At 44.0% G+C, this 21,786-nt stretch overlaps 1 protein-coding gene across 2 annotated transcripts in view; it reads left to right on the forward strand.

Moving 5' to 3' along the window:
* Positions 1–21,786, forward strand: part of spg11 (SPG11 vesicle trafficking associated, spatacsin) — a 208,412-nt gene that overhangs the window by 108,525 nt on the left and 78,101 nt on the right. For both annotated transcript variants that reach the window (XM_063066206.1, XM_063066207.1), the window contains 6 exons: positions 1,300–1,406; positions 3,087–3,232; positions 6,659–6,823; positions 11,020–11,086; positions 17,445–17,610; positions 20,009–20,217. In XM_063066206.1, the coding sequence (XP_062922276.1) occupies positions 1,300–1,406; positions 3,087–3,232; positions 6,659–6,823; positions 11,020–11,086; positions 17,445–17,610; positions 20,009–20,217 (860 nt within the window). The remainder of the gene's footprint in view (positions 1–1,299; positions 1,407–3,086; positions 3,233–6,658; positions 6,824–11,019; positions 11,087–17,444; positions 17,611–20,008; positions 20,218–21,786) is intronic.

Below are 21,786 nucleotides of genomic sequence, written 5' to 3' on the forward strand. Positions count from 1 at the left end.
GAAGCAACATGTTTTGTGCCTCTTTCCAGACTTCTGAAAGAACTTGGATCAAAAAACATCAGGATCCAACAAGAGATATAGTTTAAAGTGTAGCTCTGTGATAACGATGATATACGTGTTTCATTACTTTGAAACCCCGCGTTAGTTAGAACGTGGCATTGATGTGATAACCACACATTGGGGTGCAGTGCAGTGGTTGGCTCAGGATTTGGGGCGGCATGATAGTTAGCATGCTTTTACAGTGCCAGTGACATGGGTTCATTTCCAGCCGTGCTCTGTAAAGAGTTTCTACAGGACTGTGCAAAAGTCTTGGGCACCTATATATACCTAGAGTACCGAAGACTTTTACAGAGTACTGCAGTAATTTTATGCATTGCACTGTACTGCTGCCGCAAAAAAAAACAAATTTCATAGCATATGTGAGAGATGACAGACCTGATTCTGATATAGGTCTCTATCGTGGACTGAGAGTGGGAAGTGCGCAGGGACAGGGGAATCATGGTTGGGAAAGGGGGAAGGGATGAGGAGGGAGGGGAAACACCATAGTGGCATTCTGTAATGATCAATAAATCAATTATTTGGAATCGACTTTGCCTGGTGTCTCAGGGCTGGATGTATCTGCTCCTGTGCTGCCCGCTGCCCCGGCATTCCTTCTCTACCGCCTGTCCCACAGCCCTCCCGTGGGCTCCACACTCACCATTCCCAACATCCTTTACACCTGCCAGACTTACAAACTCATTCTTGACAAATACAGTACTGTGCAAAAGTCTTAGGCAGCAAAGCTGTATATAATAAATGTGCCAAAGACTTTTGCACAGTACTGTAGTTTCTTCTTGTACCTCCTGGGTGCTCTAGTTTCCTCCCACATTCAAAAATGTTCAGATGAGTAGGTTAATTGGTTTAATGAATGCACTGACCAGTGTGGGCTCATTGGTCCAGTAGACCCCGTTACTGTGCTGTATCTCTAAACTAGAAAAGATAAAAAATAATCTGCCACTCCTCGAGATATCACATTGGCCACATCATTTTATATGTGTAATTGAGTTCAGTATTTCTGCAATCTCTGACTTGCCTTGTCTCTTCCTCCCTGCCTGAATTGAAATTCCTGTGGTACACTTAAAGGGAAATAGAATTAGTATAGATTTTTAAAATTTAAAGTAGCGATGAAAGTTTGGTATAATAATTTGGCTTGTTTACATCACAGTTAACTTGCATATGTAATATGGGATGTTCACAGCTTCAAGATGTATTGTCTAGATTTTATATTTTCTGAAGGTTTTGTTCTTGACTTGTCCATAGGTTGAAGCCCTCTAACTGCCCTCTCCTCGATGATGGAGCTCTCCATGTGGCCCATCCTTGGTTTGAGTTTCTAATGAGAATAAGAGAAGTTGCTGACAATCCAGCAGGTATTCGTAACTGAACAATTTAATGGTTATTAAGATAATTAAACTGTCTTTGTCCATGTTCTCTAAATTCCTTTCGCATATCACTTGTTGATCAATATTGGCTCTTAGGTTAGTAATTTTAAAGAAATGTCTTTCAAAATCTGTCATGTGCCCCCCATCTCTTTGCTTTCCCCAGCTGGGAAACCTCTCCCCTTCTGGCACTTAATCACTGCTGCCTCCAGTTTCCAGGCTTTCTCTGGAACTCCCTCCTGAAATCTAAGATTCAAAGTACATTTATTATCAAAGAATGTATATATTATACAACCTTGAGATTTGTTTGCTTAGAGGCAACCGCAAAGCAAGAAACACGAAAGAACCCAATTTGGAAAAAAAAATGTTTTTTCATTTGTTTGCGTTGCTGCTTAAAAGTCTGTCAATCTGACCAAGTTTTTGATAATCAAAATATTGATGTGGTATAATTTTTATTTCATAGTGTTCCTGGGAAATGCCTTGGGACTCTTTACAGTCATTCTATAAATAATCTTGTTGTTACTTTGGCAACAATATCGCTAACGTTGGAGATAATCTGAAGTATTACAGCTGCTTGATTTGTTGGTCTTCCAATCTACTCTGTCGTGGCCTTTGCACTCTATTTGTCTACCTGCAACTGTAACACTACAGTATATTCTGCATTTTTTTTCTCTTTTTGTAATCCCTCGTAATAGGAAGTCTTAACTAAGTAACAGATTATGCCCTGATTATGGAATAAAATGAGTAACTTCAGCTCTAAAAGCAAATCCAATTTTCTATTACAATGGGTGCATGGAACAGGCTCTTCTAACTCTTCAAGCGGCACCACCCTGCAACCCCCCCCCCCGATTTAACCCCAGCCTAATCATGGGACAATTTACAATGACCAGTTAACCTACCAACCAGTACATCTTGGGACTGTGGGAGAAAACAGAAGCACCCAGAGGAAACCCATGTGGTCACGGGGAGAACGTACAAACTCCTCACAGACAGCAGTGGGAATTGAACCCAGGTTACTGGTAGTATTGTGCTAGTGCCACTCTCAAGGTGGAGGAGCAACACTTCATATTCCTTTTGGATAGCCTCCAACCTGATGGCATGAACATTGATTTCTCCTTCTGGTAATTTTTTCCCTTCCCCCTTCCCCCTTCCCCCTTCCCCCTTCCCCCTTCCCCCTTCCCCCTTCCCCCTTCCCCCTTCCCCCTTCCCCCTTCCCCCTTCCCCCTTCCCCCTTCCCCCTTCCCCCTTCCCCCTTCCCCCTTCCCCCTTCCCCCTTCCCCCTTCCCTATTCTATCCCCCACTCTGGCCTCTTGCCTCTTCTCCTCATTTGCTTATCACCTCCCCTGTGCCCTTCCCTTTCTCCCATGGTCCACTCTCCTCTCTGATCAGATTCCTTCCTCTCCAGCCCTTTACCTTTCCTACCCACCTGGCTTCACCTATCACCTTCTAGCCATCCTCCTTCCATCACCTTTTTATTCTGGCGTCTTCCACCTTCCTCTCCAGTCCTGAAGAAGGGTCTCAGCCTGAAATGTTGACTGTTTATTCATTTCCACCGATGCTGATTTCCTCCAGCATTTTGTGTGTGTTGGTCTGATATTTTGCACTAATGTTAATTTGAAATGATACATATTTCACTTGCAGATATACTGATTTGCCATTATTTGCCTGTAGATACTTCTGTGGTGTTCCAAGCAAGTCTGGCAAATGCACAAATGCTGATTCCCAGTAACCAAGCTAGTGTCAGCAGCATGCTTCTGGAGGGGCATACCCTGATGGCATTAGCCACCATTATGTTTGCCCCAGGAGGAATTGATCGGGTGAGTTTAACAAACAGCTGTACCCAACAGATTGAAACTTTTGATCCTATTACATGAGGTTGTCATTCCAAGTTTCTTGTGGTCATGGATAAAATACAGAACAGGCCCTTCAGCCCACATCGTTGTGCACACCTTATAACCTACTCTAGGATAAGTCGGTTCTTTAAGGTTGTTATAGTCAGGGTGGTAATGGGGATAAACTCCCACTGCCTATTTAATTCTCACAACGGCGTGCATCTCAAACAGCCTCTGACAACCAAGTCCACCTCCTGACCTTCACGTGTGGCAGAACTGTTTTTACTGACAGGAGAAGGAGCAAAGGTGGGTTACTGGTGCCTTCAAACCCAGTCACTTTGGCAGATGAGGCTCATCAGTTATGGTTAGCAGCTCATCTACGAGAAGGAAAGCGCTGATCTCAAACTTCTGCTGCTTTGTGGCTATACCCACTCATGGGGGAGGTTTCAGGAGTAAACCCCGGGGGAAAAATCCAGAGCTGGAGTCCCTAAGGCAGTCCTACATTGAGTTCAACCCTGACTAGCAACTCCTGCAATGTCACTGATGCCAAACTGTATCGGTCTCTCCTGTTCTTTTGGATTCATCAGCTGCGTGGAGAGGGGTAGCCTGCAACATGGACAGCAGCTTGCTCTCCATATCATACTGCCCTGGCTTGCATATCACGTAGACAGCTGCTCCTCAACATTGATGGTCGACCCCAATCAATGGAGGACGTCTAGGATGTGAGCAAATGGGACTAGTTCAGGTAGGGACATAGAACATGACAGCTCAGTACAAGCCCTTTGATTCACAACATTGTGCTGACCTTTTATTCTACTCTCAGGTCAATCTAACCCCTTCCTCCTGTATAGCCAACACATACATAATGCTGGAGGAACTCAGCAATCCAGGCAGCATCATGGAAAAGAGTACAGTCGATGTTTCGGGCAGAAACCCTTCGGCAGGACTGGAGAAAAAAAAAGATGAGAATAAGAAGGTGGGGGGAGGGGAGGAAAAAACACAAGGCGATAGGTGAAATGGGAGGGCGGGAGGGGTGAAGTAAAGAGCTGGGAAGTTGATTGGTGAAAGAGATGCAGAGTTGGAGAAGCGGGAGACTGATAGGAGAGAACAGAAGGCCATGGAAGAAAGAAAAGGGAGGAGCCCCAGAGGGAGGCAATAGGCAGGCAAGGAGATGAGGTGAGAGAGGGAACTGGGAATGGTGAATGGTGAAGGGGGTTGGGGGGGGTGGGGAACCATTACCGGAAGTTCGAGAAGTCGATGTTCGTGGCATCAGGTTAGAGACTACCCAGGCAGAATATAAGGTGTTGCTCCTCCAACCTGAGTGTGGCCTCATCATGACAGCATATGGGAATGGGAAGTGGAATTGAAGTGGGTGGCCACTGGGAGATCCCCTTTTTCTAGCGGATGGAGCATAGGTGCTCGGCGAAGTGGTTTCCCAATCCTTGTGGGGTCTCACTGATATACTGGGAGCACCAAACACAGTATATGACCTCGACAGACTCACAAGTGAAGTGTCGCCTCACCTGGAAGGACTGTTGGGCCCCGGAATGGTAGTGAAGGAGGTGGTGTAGGGACAGGTGTAGCACTTACCAAGGATAAGTGCCAGGAGGGACATCAGTGGGGACGGACAAATGGACAAGGAAGTTGCATAGGGAGCGATTCCTGCGGAAAGCAGAAAGTGGGGGGCGGGAGGGAAAGATGTGCTTGGTGGTGGGATCCCATTGGAGATTGCAGAAGTTACGGAGGGTTATGTGCTGGACGCAGAGGCTGATTGGGTGGTAAGTGAGGGCAAGAGGAACTCTATCCCTGGTGGGGTGGCAGGATGATGGGGTGAGGACAAACATGTGTGAAATGGAAGAGATGCAGGTGAGGGCAGCGTTGATGGTGGAGGAAGGAAAGTCCCTTTCTTTGAGGAAGGAGGACGTCTCCTTAGTTCTGATATGAAAAGCCATATCCGAGAGCAGATGCAGTAGAGACGGAGGAATTGAGAGAAGGGGACAGCATTTTTATAAGTAACAGGGTGGGAAGAGGTACAGTCGAGGTAACTGAGAATTCATGGGTTTATAATAGACATCAGTGGATAAGCTGCCTCCAGAGATAGAGAGATCGAGAAGGGGGGGGAGAGGTGTTGGAAATAGACTAGGTAAATTTGAGGGCAGGGTGGAAGTTGGAGGCAAAGTTGAGGAAGTTGATAAGCTCCCATGGGTGCAGGAAGCAGCACCAATGCAGTTGTCGATGTAGTGTAGGAAAAGTAGGGGAGTGACACCAGTGTAGGCTTGGAACGTAGACTGTTCCACTTAGCTGACAAAAGGCAGGCATAGCTGGGACCCATGCAAGTGCCCATGGCTACCCCTTTTGTTTAAAGAAAGTGGGAAGAGCTGAAGGAGAGATTATTGAGAATGAGGACAAGTTCCGCCATACAGAGAGTGGTGGTGGAGGGGAACTGGTTGGATCTGGTGACCAGAAAAAAACAGAGAGCTTTGAGGCATTGCTGATGGGGGATGGAGGTGAATAGGGACCAGACATCTATTGTGAAAATAAGATGGCTGGGGCCAGGGAGTTTGAAATCATTGAAAAGATCAAGAGCGTGTGAAGTGTCACGGGTGTAGGTCGGAAGGGACTGAACTAGAGGAGATGAAACTTCCTATATAGCACCTCCATTTTTCTATGATCATCTGACAACTTTCTTTGGGGAAAAAAAAATCTCCTAAATTTCCTTTTCATTTTATAATTAATTATCTTAACTCTATTGTCTAAGTTACCAATTCATTAATCACTAGAAATTAATTAGGTTTTTTTTAAGACATAAAAGCAAAATTAGGCCATTTATCCAATCGATCAGTCTGCCATTCGATTATGGTTGACTTATCCCATAACCTTTGACATTCTTCCTAATGAAAAACCTATCAACCTCTGCTTTAAGTATAACCAGTAACAGCCTCTGCAGCATCTGTGGCAATGAATTCCACAATTCAGGGTAAAGAAGTTCCTCATCTCTGTTGTAAAGGGACATCCTTCTAGTCTGAGGCTGTGCCCTCTGGCACTAGACTGCCCAACTGTAGGAAATGTTCTCTTCACATCCACATTATCTAGGCCTGTCAATATTCAACAGGTTTCAATGAGATCTGCCCCGCCCCCATTATTCTAAATTTCCTCTCTTACTTATTAATTATGTTACATTTACGGTCTTAAGTCACTGATTCATTAATCACAAAAAACTGATTAATATGATTGGTCAGATCAAATCTGCCTGCTTAGTTTCAAATTCCTTCAAATATTTTTCACAACTCATTAAATCAAAGGATAGCAACACCTGGATTTTGACTCTTTAATAATGCTTTGTCAGCTACAATGCCTTTTCTGATCTGTTGAGAAGGTTGCATATACATAATCTTTATCTGTGTTCTCTAGGTGATGCAGAGAAAGGAAGATGTTGGTGATTCTCTCTGGAAGGTAGACCCCCAGTTACTGAAAATGGCACTCTCGCCGTATCCCAGGCTGCGTGCGGCTCTGTTTCCACAGATCACTCCTCATGGCATTCCACCCCCTGACATCTCTCTCTACCACCTTCTGCAGGTATCACAATGCATCTTTATTAAATGTTTGGATTTCTTCTGCTTTCTAAGAATGTTTGCAGACATGGGATTTTTGTTTAATGGGCAACACACACAGAATGCTGGAGGAACTCAGCAGGCCAGGCAGCATCTATGGAAAAATGTACAGTAGACGTTTCAGGCTGAGACCCTTTATCACAATGTGTCTTGTTTAATGGTGTATTTGTTCAGATTCAGATTGATTTTATTTATTGCATGTGCATTGAAACTTTGATGAAATGCATCCTTTGCATTAACAACACAAACTAAGGATATGCTGGGGCAACCTGTAAGTGTGGGATATTATACAGTTGCAATGGTGATCATATTCTGTATTCCTTTCCTTAGAGCGCTGATCAAAGAAAACTTATTATCAAAGTACATACAGTACTGTGCAAAAGTCATAGGTATATATATATATAGCTAGGGTACCTAAGACTTTTGCACAGTACTGTATTTGTCAATGTGGAGCGGAGAGCGGGTTTGTAAATCTGATGGGAGCAAAGGATATTGGGAATGGTGAGGGTGGAGTGCCACGGGAGGGGTGCCGGACAGGTATCAGAGACGGAGTGCCAGAGGCAGGGATTGGCATGGGTGCAGGCTCACCCAGCCCTGAGACGCTAGGCAAGGTCACTTGATTCCAAACGATTGGTTTATTGATCATTACAGAGTGTCTCTGTGGTGCTTCCTGCTCCCTCCCTCTCCCTTCCCTTTTCCCAACCATGATTCCCCTCACCCTGCCACAATCGAGACCCATATCAGAATCAGGTTTATCATCACTCATATATATCATGAAATTTTCTTATTTCCGGCAGCTGTCCAGTGCAATACATAAAATTACTACAGTACTGTGCAAAAGTCTCGGGCACCCTAGCTATCTATATGTTCCTAAGACTTTTGCACATCACTATATATGTCACCATATACCACCTTGAGATTCATTTTCTTTCAGGCGTTTACAGGAAAGTAAAGAAATACAATAGAATCTATGAAAAGCTGTATGTAAACACAGACTGACAAACAACTAATGCGCAAAAGAAGACAAACTGTGCAAATAAAAGAAAATGCTGGGAACACAAGTTGTAAGAGTGCTTGAAAGTGAGTCTGTAGGTTGTAGGGTAATAACTGTTCCCGAACCTGTGGTGTGGGACCTAAGGCTCCGGTACAGCGAGACAGGGGCATGGCCTAGATGCTGGGGGCCCTGGATGATGGATGCTGCTTTTTAGTGGCAGCGTTCCATGTAAATGTGCTCAGTGCTTTGCTTGTGATGGACTGGGCTGCATCCTTTTCCATTCCAGGCCGTGATGCAGTCGGTTAGGATACTCTCCACTGTGCATCTATACAAGTTTGTCAAAGGCTGCTTACCCAGATGATGCTCGTTTTCTCTTTTTATTCCCAAATGAAACTGTTAAGGATATCAGTTAACTGGCCAGAGGTGAACCAGATGATTAATGACAGCTGCTTTTCTCACATTCCAGGGAGTGATACCAGGCAGGGTAATTTTCCAAGGTTCTTGAAGTTATAGTCTGGAGACTGTAATAAATTTGAAATGTCAGTTTTAGTCAGGAAATAAAACTGAGTATCAAAAAAAAGAGTAGAGACTACAGGTTAAGTTAAACTAATATTAACAGCAATTGTACACAGAATGTAGTTTGCAGGCAATGGGATAAGCTGTATGTCATTTTTATAGCCAAATGTAGATTTATGGTCCTTTTGCTCATGGGTGACAAATCATAATGGACCAAGTTTCACAGTTAAAGATAAATATTTTCTTAAAAGATTAGTTGTATTTATCACATGTACGTCAAAACACAGTGAAATGTGTTGTTTTTGCATCAACAACCAACACAGTTCAAGGATTGTTCCCTGCCCCAACAACTCACTGACCCTAACCCGTACACCTTTGGACTGTGGGAAGAAACTGGAGCACCCGGAGGAACCACACACAGTCACAGGGAGAACATACAAACTCCTTGCAGACAGCAGTGGGTATTGAACCTCGATCGGTGGTCACTGCCATTATGAAACGTTATGCTAACCTCTATGCTACTGTACCACTCTAATAGTGAAGCATCAGTGGTCAAGATATTAAATGTGTAAATCAATTAGACATCAAATGATGAATAGAGAAATCACAAAGTTGTGTTAGTTAATCTCCAGTTTTTGCGCCAGTATACAGGCATTTAATGTATCAGGGGTATGGGTCTGATATGCATGATAAATGTTTACTAATCTAGCTAGAAATATATGTAGAGTAGATCTCTGGAGTTGTACAATGTTCAAAATGTTTGGCACATTAGCAAAGAGATTAACGTGACACTTTACAACACCATCTGTAAGACTGGAGTTTAATTCCCACTGCTGTCTGTAAGGAGTTTGTACGTTCTCACCACAACCGTGTGGGTTTCTTTTGGGTGCTCAGATTTTCTCCCACAGTCCAAAGAGATATAGGTGAGGGTTAATAAGTTGTGAGGGTGCTATGTTGGCTAGGAAACGTGACAATACTTGCCAGATGACTAGCACAATCCTTGCTAATTGTGTTTGTAGATTTGATGCAAACAACGCATTTCACAATGTGTTTCGATGTATAGTACTGTGCAAAAGTCTTAGGCACGTATACTGTATATAGCTAGGGTGCCTAAGACTTCTGCACAGTACTGTATTTGTCAACGATTAGAGCGGAGAGCAAGTTTGTAAATCTGGCGGGAGCAAAGGGTGTTGGGAATGGTGAGGTTGGAGTGCCGCAGAAGGTGTGCAGGTCAGGTGGCAGAGGAGGAGTGCCAGGGGTAGGGGGCGATTGGGTGTTGGTGGCATGGGTGCAGACACACCCAGCCCTGAGGCACCAGGCGAGGTTATTTGATTCCAAACTATTACAGAATGTCTCTCTGATGCTTCCTGCTCCCTCCCCTCTCCCTTCCCCTTTTCCCAACATGATTCCCCTCTCCCTGCCCCCTTCTCACTCTCCGTCCACAATAGAGACTCATATCAGAATCAGGTTTATCATCACTCACATATGTCATGAAATTAGATGTTTTTGCAGCAGGTGTACAATGCAATACACAAAATTTCTACAGGACTGTGCAAAAAGTCTTGTGTAAGGACCTCTTTCAAATCACTTTTTGTCCCCAGTTTAAGATAAAGCTCTCAGAGGATTTTATTCATGATAACATTATCTCCAATCAGGAAGGAATTGAACAGCAAATTGATTGCGTGAGTGTGGGATTATCTCTTCCAATTAATTATACTCTTCAGTTTGATGTTAAAAGGTTTTAGGGATGTTTATTCATTGTCATTCAGATTGTTAAATGTCCCATACTCCCAGCTCAATGTTTCTGGGCCACTGTAATTGATGTGCGATATGGTGCTGACTTCAGCTTTTTGATTAAACACTTGAATAAACATAATTTAATGATGACAAATGTTCATGTTAGTTTGAAGGCCTATTTGGCTGCATGAAGACAGTTTGAGTCAAGGAAGAACAATACTATACAATGCAAAAAGGTTTATTTTTTTATTTTCAGCAGAGCAAGAATAAAAAACATTTGACTTGTTTGTAATTTGGCATGTGTGTATGTGTGTTGACTAGAAAGTTGCATAAAGCTCATAATTGTGCATTTATTTTGAACAGCAACCTTGGTATACATTTTGAACACAAAATTATGAGGAGTATAGGTAGGGTAAATGCAAGCAGGCATTTTCCACTGAGGGTTGGTAAGACTTCAACTAGAGGTCATGGGTTAAGGGTGAAAGGGGAAATGTTTAAGGGATACCTGAGGGGGAACTTCTTCAGTTAGAGGGTGGAATGAGCTGCTTGTGGAACTATACAATTCATTTTCAGTATTATTTATTTGCTTGTTTAAAATTATTTGCATGATTTGTCTCCTTTTGCATATTGGTTACCAGTCTTTGTTTATATGTATGGTAGATTTTCATAAATGCTATTGACTTTCTCTAAGTATAGGAAGGTACATGGATGAGAGGGCTGCAGGTCAATGGGACTGAGCAGTTAAAAGTTCGGCACAGACTAGACGGACCAAAGGGCCTGTTCTGCACTGTAGTGCAAGAATAAGATTTTTGCCTTTTGCAGGAATGCATAGATGTTTGTTTATCCAACACACTTTGTTCACATTTTTTTTCTAAGAGATTTTGCTGATTCCCCCCCCCCCTTTTTTCTTACAGTCACTTCACCCCTTTGACCCATCTCGGCTCTTCGGCTGGCAGTCCGCCAACTTGCTCTCCACTTGTGGTGAGTACCTTTGAGATTAGTGAGTGTAAAGGGAACAACAGACACAACCAAGGGAGAAGGCAGTCTGGGAGCTCACCAACTTTGCAGGAGCAGTTAGGGCACCACTAGATTATTTTCATCCACCTGTTGTCATTAATTTCCACCCATAAACTTGTTGTTTTTTGTCTCTCCTCCTCAAAGTGGTGAGTCCTGCTTAACTAGAAATAATACCTTCATAACACACTGACCGGTACCTCCTGTACCTAATGAAGTGGCCAGTGAGTGAGTGTATGTTTGTGTCTTCTGCTGCTGTAGCCCATCCACTTCAAGGTTGGACATGTTCTGCATTCGGAGATGGTCCTCTGCACGCCACTGTTGTAACACATTGCTACCTGAGTTACTGTCATCTTCCTGTCAGCTTGAACCAGTCTGGCCATTCTCCTCTGACCTCTCTCATTAACACGGTGATTTTGCCCACAGAGCTGCAGCTCACTAGATGTTTTTTCTCTTTTTCATACCATTCACTGTAAACCCTAGAGACTATTGTGCATGAAAATCCCAAGAAATCAGCAGTTTCTGAAATACTCAAGCTACCCCTATCTGGCACCAGCAATCATTCCACAGTCTAAGACACTTAGATCACATTTTTTCCCCTTCTGATATTTAGTCTGAATAACAACTGAACCTCTTACCCACGTCTGCATGTTTTTATGCAATTAGTTGCTACCACATGATTTTTTTTTTAGGTATCCGTTAGTTTCATGAGACCATGGATTTGCGCCTTGGAACGTTTCCAGGGTGCAGGCCTGGGCAAGGTTGTATGGAAGACCAGCAGTTGCCCATGCTGCAAGTCTCCCCTCTCCACACCACCGATGTTGTCCAAGGGAGGGGCATTAGGACCCATACAGCTTGGCACTGGTGTCGTCACAGAGCAATGCGTGGTTAAGTGCCTTGCTCAAGGACACACACGCTGCCTCAGCCAAGGCTCAAACTAGCAACCTTCAGATTACTAGACGAACGCCTTAACCACTTGGCCACACGCCAGCACATGATTGGCTTATGCAATATTTGCATTAATAAGCAGGTATACAGGTGTAGTGAATAAAGTGGCCACTAAGTATAGATTTAACAGTTCCTTACAAATGAAGAGTAATTTTAATAGGCAATTAACAATGGCACCCAGCAAAAGCAACACTTAACTGTATGGGATTGGAACCTCCAAAATTTAATTACCAGTTGAGTGGATAAACCCCAATATGAGCCACATTTGTAACGTTGAAGATGGACAGCTTCTGTCCACGTTGGCTTTAGAAGTCATTTTCCATCCTAAGGGACAGTCTCGGCAGAAGGCGATGACTCAGAGTGGAGTCTTGATACTGAAGTTAGAGGAAACAAGCTTCTGCTGCAGTGCAGTTCCTGGGAAATTATGTGTCAGTTTCAGTCTGGGACAGGATCTGACTTGGCTGTGATATTATACACGTGACTCAACTGCAGCATTCAATCCAATTACATAGAAGATAATAGCACAGAACAGGCCCCCTGGCCCACAACGTTGTACCAACCTTTTAGCCAAGATGAAAAGGATCACTTCACCAATGAAACATAGAAACATAGAAAATAGGTGCAGGAGTAGGCCATTCGGCCCTTCAAGCCTGCACCGCCATTCAGTACGATCGTGGCTGATCATCCAACTCAGAACCCTGTACCTGCCCTCTCTCCATAACCCCTGATCCCTTTAGCCACAAGGGCCATATCTAACTCCCTCTTAAATATAGGCAATGAACTGGCCTCAACTGTTTCCTGTGGCAGAGAATTCCACAGATTCACCACTCTCTGTGTGAAGAAGTTTTTCCTAATCTCGGTCCTAAAAGGCTTCCCCTTTATCCTCAAACTGTGACCTCTCGTTCTGGACTTCCCCAACATCGGGAATAATCTTCCTGCATCGAGCCTGTCCAATCCCTTTAGGATTTTATATGTTTCAATAAGATCCCCCCTCAATCTTCTAAATTCCAACGAGTATAAGCCTAGTCGATCCAGTCTTTCATCATATGAAAGTCCTGCCATCCCAGGACTCAATCTGGTGAATCTTCTTTGTACTCCCTCTATGGCAAGGATGTCTTTCCTCAGATTAGGGGACCAAAACTGCACACAATACTCCAGGTGTGGTCTCACCAAGGCCTTGTACAACTGCAGTAGTACCTCCCTGCTCCTGTACTTGAATCCTCTTGCTATGAATGCCAGCAGACCATTCGAATGATTGGTGTACAATGACACCCAGGTCTCGTTGCACCTCCCCTTTTCCTAATCGGCCACCATTCAGATAATAATCTGCTTTCCTGTTCTTGCCACCAAAGTGGATATCCTCACATTTATCCACATTAAATTGCATCTGCCATGAATTTGTCCACTCACCTAACCTATCCAAGTCACCCTGCATCCTCTTAGCATCCTCCTCACAGCTAACACTGCCGCCCAGCTTCGTGTCATCTGCAAACTTGGAGATGCTGCATTTAATTCCCTCATCCAAGTCATTAATATATATTGTAAACAACTGGGGTCCCAGCACTGAGCCTTGCGGTACCCCACTAGTCACCGCCTGCCATTCTGAAAAGGTCCCGTTTATTCCCACTCTTTGCTTCCTGTCTGCTAACCAATTCTCCACCCACACCAATACCTTACCCCCAATACCGTGTGCTTTAAGTTTGCACACTAATCTCCTGTGTGGGACCTTGTCAAAAGCCTTTTGAAAATCCAAATATATCACATCCACTGGTTCTCCCCTATCCACTCTGCTAGTTGCATCCTCAAAAAATTCTATGAGATTCGTCAGACATGATTTTCCTTTCACAAATCCATGCTGACTTTGTCTGATGATTTCACCACTTTCCAAATGTGCTGTTATCACATCTTTGATAACTGACTCTAGCATTTTCTCCACCACCGATGTCAGGCTAACCAGTCTATAATTCCCTGGTTTCTCTCTCCCTCCTTTTTTAAAAAGTGGGGTTACATTAGCCACCCTCCAATTCTCAGGAACTAGTCCAGAATCTAAAGAGTTTTGAAAAATTATCACTAATGCATCCACTATTTCTTGGGCTACTTCCTTAAGCACTCTGGGATGCAGACCATCTGGCCCTGGGGATTTATCTGCCTTTAATCCCTTCAATTTACCTAACACCACTTACCTACTAACATGTATTTTCCTCAGTTCCTCCATCTCACTGGACCCTCTGTCCCCTACTATTTCCGGAAGATTATTTATGTCCTCCTTAGTGAAGACAGAACCAAAGTAGTTATTCAATTGGTCTGCCATGTCCTTGCTCCCCATAATCAATTCACCTGTTTCTGTCTGTAGGGGACCTACATTTGTCTTAACCAATCTTTTTCTTTTCACATATCTATAAAAACTTTTACAGTCAGTTTTTATGTTCCCTGCCAGTTTTCTCTCATAATCTTTTTTCCCTTTCCTAATTAAGCCCTTTGTCCTCCTCTGCTGGACTCTGAATTTCTCCCAGTCCTCAGGTGAGCCACTTTTTCTGGCTAATTTGTATGCTTCTTCTTTGGAATTGATACTATCCCTAATTTCCCTTGTCAGCCACGGGTGCACTACCTTCCTTGATTTATTCTTTTGCCAAACTGGGATGAGCAATTGTTGTAGTTCATCCATGCGATCTTTAAATGCTTGCCATTGCATATCCACCGTCAATCCTTTAAGTGTCATTTGCCAGTCTATCTTAGCTAATTCACGTCTCATACCTTCAAAGTTACCCTTCTTCAAGTTCAGAACCTTTGTTTCTGAATTAACCATGTCATTCTCCATCTTAATGAAGAATTCCACCATATTATGGTCACTCTCACCCAAGGGGTCTCTCACGACAAGATTGCTAATTAACCCTTCCTCATTGCTCAATACCCAGTCTAGAATAGCCTGCTCTCTAGTCGGTTCCTCGACATGTTGGTTCAAAAAACCATCCCGCATACATTCTAAGAAATCCTCTTCCTCAGCACCCTTACCAATTTGGTTCACCCAATCTATATGTAGATTGAAGTCACCCATTATAACTGCTGTTCCTTTATTGCACACATTTCTAATTTCCTGTTTAATACCATCCCCAACCTCACTACTACTGTTAGGTGGCCTGTACACAACTCCTACTAGCGTTTTCTGCCCCTTAGCATTATGCAGCTCTACCTATATCGATTCCATATCCTCCCGGCTAATGTCCTTCATTTCTATTGCGTTAATCTCCTCTCTAACCAGCAATGCTACCCCACCTCCTTTTCTTTCATGTCTATTCCTCCTGAATATTGAATATCCCTGAATGTTGAGCTCCCATCCCTGGTCACCCTGGAGCCATGTCTCTGTGATCCCAACTATATCATATTCATTAATAACAATCTGCACTTTTAATTCATCCACCTTGGTACGAATGCTCCTTGCATTGACACACAAAGCCTTCAGGCTCGCTTTTACAACACTCTTAGCCCTTATACAATTATGTTGAAAAGTGGCTCTTTTTGATTTTTGCCCTGGATTTGCCGGCCTGCCACTTTTTCTTTTCACCTTACTACTTTTTGCTTCTACCCTCATTTTAGACCCCTCTGTCTCTCTGCACTTGTTCCCATCCCCCTGTTGTGAACTAACCCCCTTTCTCCTGGTCTCTTTAATTTGATTCCCGCCCCCCAACCATTCTAGTTTAAAGTCACCTCAGTAGCCCTCGCTAATCTCCCTGCCAGGATATTGGTCCCCCTAGGATTCAAGTGTAACCCGTCCTTTTTGAACAGGTCACACCTGCGCCAAAAGAGGTCCCAATGATCCAAAAACTTGAATCCCTGCCCCCCGCTCCAATCCCTCAGCCACGCATTTATCCTCCACCTCATCGCATTCCTACTCTCACTGTCGCGTGGCACAGGCAGTAATCCCAAGATTACTACCTTTGCGGTCCTTTTTCTCAACTCCCTTCCTAATTCCCTATATTCTCCTTTCAGGACCTCTTCCCTTTTCCTACCTATGTCATTGGTATCTATATGTACGACGACCTCTGGCTCCTCACCCTCCCACTTCAGGATATCTTGAACACAATCAGAAATATCCCAGACCCTGGCACCAAGGAGGCAAACTACCATCCGGGTCTCTGGACTGCGTCCACGGAATTGCCTATCTGACCCCCTTACTATCGAGTCCCCTACTACTTCTGCCCTCCTCTTCCTTTCCCTACCCTTCTGAGCTACAGGGCCAGACTCTGTGCCGGAGGCACGGCCACTGTTGCTTCCCCCAGGTAAGCTATCGCCCCCAACAGTACTCAAACAGGAGTACCTATTTTCAAGGGGCACAGCCGCTGGGGTACTCTCTATTACCTGACTCTTCCCCTTCCCCCTCCTAACCGTGACCCACTGGTCTGCCTCCCGTGGCCCCGGTGTGACCACCTGCCTTCCACTCCTCTCTATCAACTCCTCACTCTGCCTGACCAGACGAAGGTCATCGAGCTGCAGCTCCAGTTCCCTAACGCGGTCCCTTAGGAGCTGCATCTCGGCGCACCTGGCGCAGATGTGGACGTCCAGGAGGCTTGGAGACTCCGGGGCCTCCCACATCCAACACCGAGAACAACAAACTGCCCTCACACTCATACTGCCCCTCTCCTCAAGTAACAACAAAAAATGAGTACCAAACCTTCCTCACCTCGCCCGTTTCCGCCTAAGCCCGTTGAGCCGAAGCCCTTAAGCCTTCACTCTGCTCCCAGCTCACTCCGCCGCCCGCAAACTACGCTGCCCGCTGTATGAGGCTCTGTTCCTTTTAAATCTTCCGCGCTTCACTGCCCGACGTCACAGGCCTGCGCAGTCCCGCCTCTCTGAACGCCGATGGAAAAAAAAACGAAAAGTTCAAAAATGGCTTCCTCCGCACTCCCGCTCCGATTCTCAGACTTCCTTTTTCGAATTAAACCCGAAGCAGGATTTAGTTATAGAACAGAAGCAGAACAATGGTTATAGTTTGTTGGAATTTTCCACCTCAGAAGCTCAGGAGTGAATTCAATCATTTAGCCCATCGAGCCTGCGCCACCATTATTCCTCTCAATCCCATTCTCCTGCCTTCTCCCTGTAATCTTTGATGCCCTGACTAATCAAGAAACTATCAACCTCAACTTCAAATATATCCAGTGTCTGGCCTCCACAGCTATCTGTGGCAACAAATACCATCTTCTGGGCTAAAGGAATTCCTCCTCTGCCATGTTCTAAATGGATCTCCTTCTATACTGAGGCTGTGCCCCCTGGTCCTAAACTCCCCCACTATAAGAAACATCCTCACTAATGTCTAGGCCTTTCAATATTTGATAGGTTTTAGTTTGGGTATCCTAACAAAATCTGTGCGGTTTTTCAACAGACTTTTCAAATGATTTACCTCACTTTTCTTGCCCTGATTTGGTAAACAAGTATGCCATCACGGAAAGACTAGATTTTTCCTATTACCTGCGACATGGACGCCCATCGTATGCTTTTGCAACTTTTCTCGTTCAGCAACTGGTGAAGAGCAGTTCACCCAAGCAGTTGTAAGTATCTTAGAAATGTAATTTACTGATTCAGCACAGTTCTCTTCTGCTCTCTTCATCTCTAAATATGAAGTAAACGTGGGAGTGGTGTCAGTGGTTCAGTTGAACTACCAAAGTGTTCAGCGAATTGGTTAATTTGGAGAAAAAATTAATAATAAATATAAAATGTTATGTTTTGTTGATTCTTGGTGTCTGCTAAAATCATGAGTGGAGCGTTTTACAATGTTATTCCAGGTATCAAATTAAGTCTCTCAGGTACTTTGAAGATTTATTTCTAGTTTGCTCATAAGACCTCTTTTGGCACTTATTAACTGCGAAGCATCAAGGACCCTGTCTGGTGTTTGACATTTATCTGCAAAGATCTCAGATTCAGTGTGTGAACTACTGTCACCATAGTGTTGGTCATAGGCGCAAATGACACATTTCACTGTCTGTTTCAACGTACATGTGACAAATAAAGCTAATCTTTAACTAATCGACTAATCATTGGGCATGTGGCCAAGTGGTTAAGGCGTCCGTCTAGTTATCTCAAGGTCGCTAGTTCGAGCCTCAGCTGTGGCAGCATGTTTGTGTGTTGAGCAAGGCACTTAATCACACATTGCTCTAGTCTGTGCGAGGAGTGGAGCCCACATAGACTTCCAATCTGCACCTTGTAAGGCATGAAAATGCCCGACCCAGGCCTCTCATGGTCTGAGTCGACGTTCCCCTTAACTACATAAATGCAGATTTATTTTCTTTTTACGGATGAAAAGGAAACAAAGCTATTAATAATAATATTGATCTGTATATCAGTGCATCCTCAATTAATGCCCTTCACTGTTACCGTTGCTCCAAGGACAGAAGATTCCCGAATAATGCAAAACCAGTTCCTCCTCAGCAGGAGGCAGTAAGATTCACTTCCTGAGATGATAACTCGGCATTTGAATATAATCCATCTCACTAAGTAGAGAGCAATATTCAGGAAATAATCTAATGTTGATTTTTTAGTAGGTAAATTCTCAGTTTAATTGTTGTCCATCTGTTAAAGGGACTAGTTTTATGGTCCTTTTGTTTATTTATTTGTTTGTCTGTTTGTTGTTTGTTAGAGATACAGCACGGAACAGGCCCTTCCGGCTTTTTAAGCCGCACCGCCTAAGAACTCCCAACAACCCCGATTTAACCTTAATCTAATCACAGGACAATTTACAGTGGCCAGTTAACCTACCCGGAACATCTTTGGACTGGGGGGAAACTGGAGCACCCGGGGAAAACCCATGCATTCCACAGGGAGGGCACACAGAGATTCCTTACAGGGGATGCTGGTATTGAGCTCCGCACTCCGATGCCCTGAGCTGTAATAGCATCGCTCTAACAACCGTGCTACTGTGGCACCCAAATTTAACACACAATTTAATGTTTCTATTGCTGGAAAGGATCTGTGGAGTTGGTATTGTCCTTAAATATATTCTCTGCAGTAACAAAATACTTCTGATGCTAGAAATCAAAATTGAATTGAATTGACTTTATTTTTACATCCTTCACATACATAAGGAGTAAAACTCTTTACATTACGTCTCCATCTAAGTGTGCAATGTGCAATCATAGTAATCTATATTAAATAGAACAGTCAGTGTAACCTAGAAATACACTCAGATCACCGTGAGTTAATCAGTCTGGTGGAAGAAGCTGTCCCGGAGCCTATTGATCCTGGCTTTTATGCTGCGGTACCATTTCCTGGATGGTAGCAGCTGGAATAGATTGTGGTTGGAGTGACTCGGGTCCCCAATGATCCTACGGGCCCTTTTTACACACCTGTCCTTATAAATCTCCTGAATCATGGGAAGTTCACAACTACAGATGCGCTGGGCTGTCCGCTCCACTCTCTGCAGAGACCTGCGATTAAGGGAGGTACAGTTCCCATACCAGGCAGTGATGCAGCCAGTCAGGATGCTCTGAATTGTACCCCTGTAGAAAGTTCGGATTTAGGGGCCCATACCAAACTTCCTGAACCGTCTGAGGTGAAAGAGACGCTGCTGTGCCTTTTTCACCACACAGCTGGTGTGTACAGACCATGTGAGGTCCTCGGTGATGTGGATGCTGAGGAACTTGAAGCTGTTTGCACTCTCAACCCCAGATCCATTGATGTCAAAGGTGGTTAACCCGTCTCCATTCCTCCTGTAATCGACAGCCAGCTCCTTTGTTTTTGTGATATTGAGGGAGAGTTTGTCTTCTTGACATCACTGTGTCAGGGTGATAACTTCTTCCCTGTAGGCCAGCTTGTTATTGTTTGAGATTAGGCTAATCAGTGTAATGTACATAAAAGAACAGAAACTGCTTGGCAGGACCAGCATCTGATTTTCTATTAACACGTCTTTCCACAAAGATTGCAAATGTCATCTGTTCATTTCCCCTGATTTAGGATTCAGCGAGTAAGTATGGAAGCACACACCCTTGGATTAGCCTACTTCACAGTGCCCGCTGTGGCTGCAGCATGCACCGCCTTTCTTGAATTACTTGGTGCTGGCAGCTTTAAACTCAGAATTGACCTCAAAGTGGCAAATGTGATTCTGAAACATTGGTGCGCCAACACTGATGAGACTCGACGCAGCTCACTACAACATACTTTAGGTAATTATGATGCTTCTCTTTTGACAATTTGTATATCAAGAATTACCAGTCAATGTAAATACTGTATATTATTCTGTGGTCACAATTGAAGGAAATGTGTAGTAAAATGCTTTGTTTTTGTTTGGAGGGCTATAATAGGTGAAGTTCTCAAGACTTAACAGAGTATTAGAACATAGAACAATACAGTACAGGATGGTTCTTTCGGCCCATAATATTCTGCTGACCCATGTAAGCCATGATCAATCTAACCCTTCCCTCCTACACAGTCCAGTACTCTCCATTTCTCTTACATCCATGTGCCTATTTAAGGATCTCTGAAATGTCCTTAATGTATCTGCCCCAAGCAGGTTATTCCAGGAATCTACCACATTCTGTATTTTAAAAGTATATAAGCTACCTCTGACATCTCCCCCTATACTTTCTTCTGCTCACAGATGTCCTCTGTTATTGGCCATTGGCGCCCTGGGGAAAAGGCACTGGATGTTCACTCTCTCTATGCCTCACATTATCTTGTACACCTCCATCAGGTCACCTCTCATTCTCCTTCACTCCGAAGAGAAGAGTCCTAGCTTTCTCATCCTTTCCTCATAAGACATGCTCTCTAATCCCGACAGTATCCCGCTTAATCTCCTTTGCACCCTCCCTAAAGCTTCCGCATCTGTCCTATAACAAGGTGATCGGAACTGAACTTTAATACTCCCAAACACAAGGAAATCTGCAGATGCTGGAATTTCAAGCAACACACATAAAAGTTGCTGGTGAACGCAGCAGGCCAGGCAGCATCTCTAGGAAGAGGTACAGTCGATGTTTCGGGCCGAGACCCTTCATCAGGACGAAGGGTCTTGGCCCAAAATGTCGACTGTACCTCTTCCTAGAGATGCTGCCTGGCCTGGCCTGCTGCGTTCACCAGCAACTTTTATGTGTGTCAATACTACCATGCATGGTCTAACCACAGTTTTATAGAGCTGCAACATTACCTTGGGGCTCTGGAACTCAGTTCCCCAATGAAGGAGGGGCAACATACCATAAGCTATCTTAATCACCCTATGAATTTATGTGGCAACTTTGAGGGATCTGTGGACGTGGACCCCAAGATCCATCTGTTCCTCCACACTGCTAAGAATCATACCATTACTCCTGTACTCTGCCTTCAAGTTCGATCTCGTAAAGCAAATCACTTCATACTTCTCCAGAATGAACTCTATCTGTCACTTCTCAGCCCAGCTCTGCATCCTATTAATGCCCCATTATAAACTACAACACTTTACACTATCCGCAACACCACCAAACTTACTAATCCGCCCTTCCACTTCCTCATCAGTCATTTATAAAAATCATAAAAAGCTTTGCGCCTCAGTTTTTGTATTTTCTCTCCATTTAGAAAATAGTCAGCTGTTTCATTCCTTCTATCAAAGTGCATGATACACTTCCTGACACTATATTCCATCTGCCATTTCTTTGCCCCTTCTCCTAACCTGTCTTTCTTCTACAGTCTCTCTACTTCCTCAAAACTACCTGTTCCTCCACTTATTTTCATATCGTCTGCAAGCTTTGCAGCAAAGCCATTAA

Source organism: Mobula hypostoma, chromosome 13 (assembly GCF_963921235.1).
Source record: "Mobula hypostoma chromosome 13, sMobHyp1.1, whole genome shotgun sequence".
Lineage (NCBI taxonomy): Eukaryota > Metazoa > Chordata > Chondrichthyes > Myliobatiformes > Myliobatidae > Mobula > Mobula hypostoma.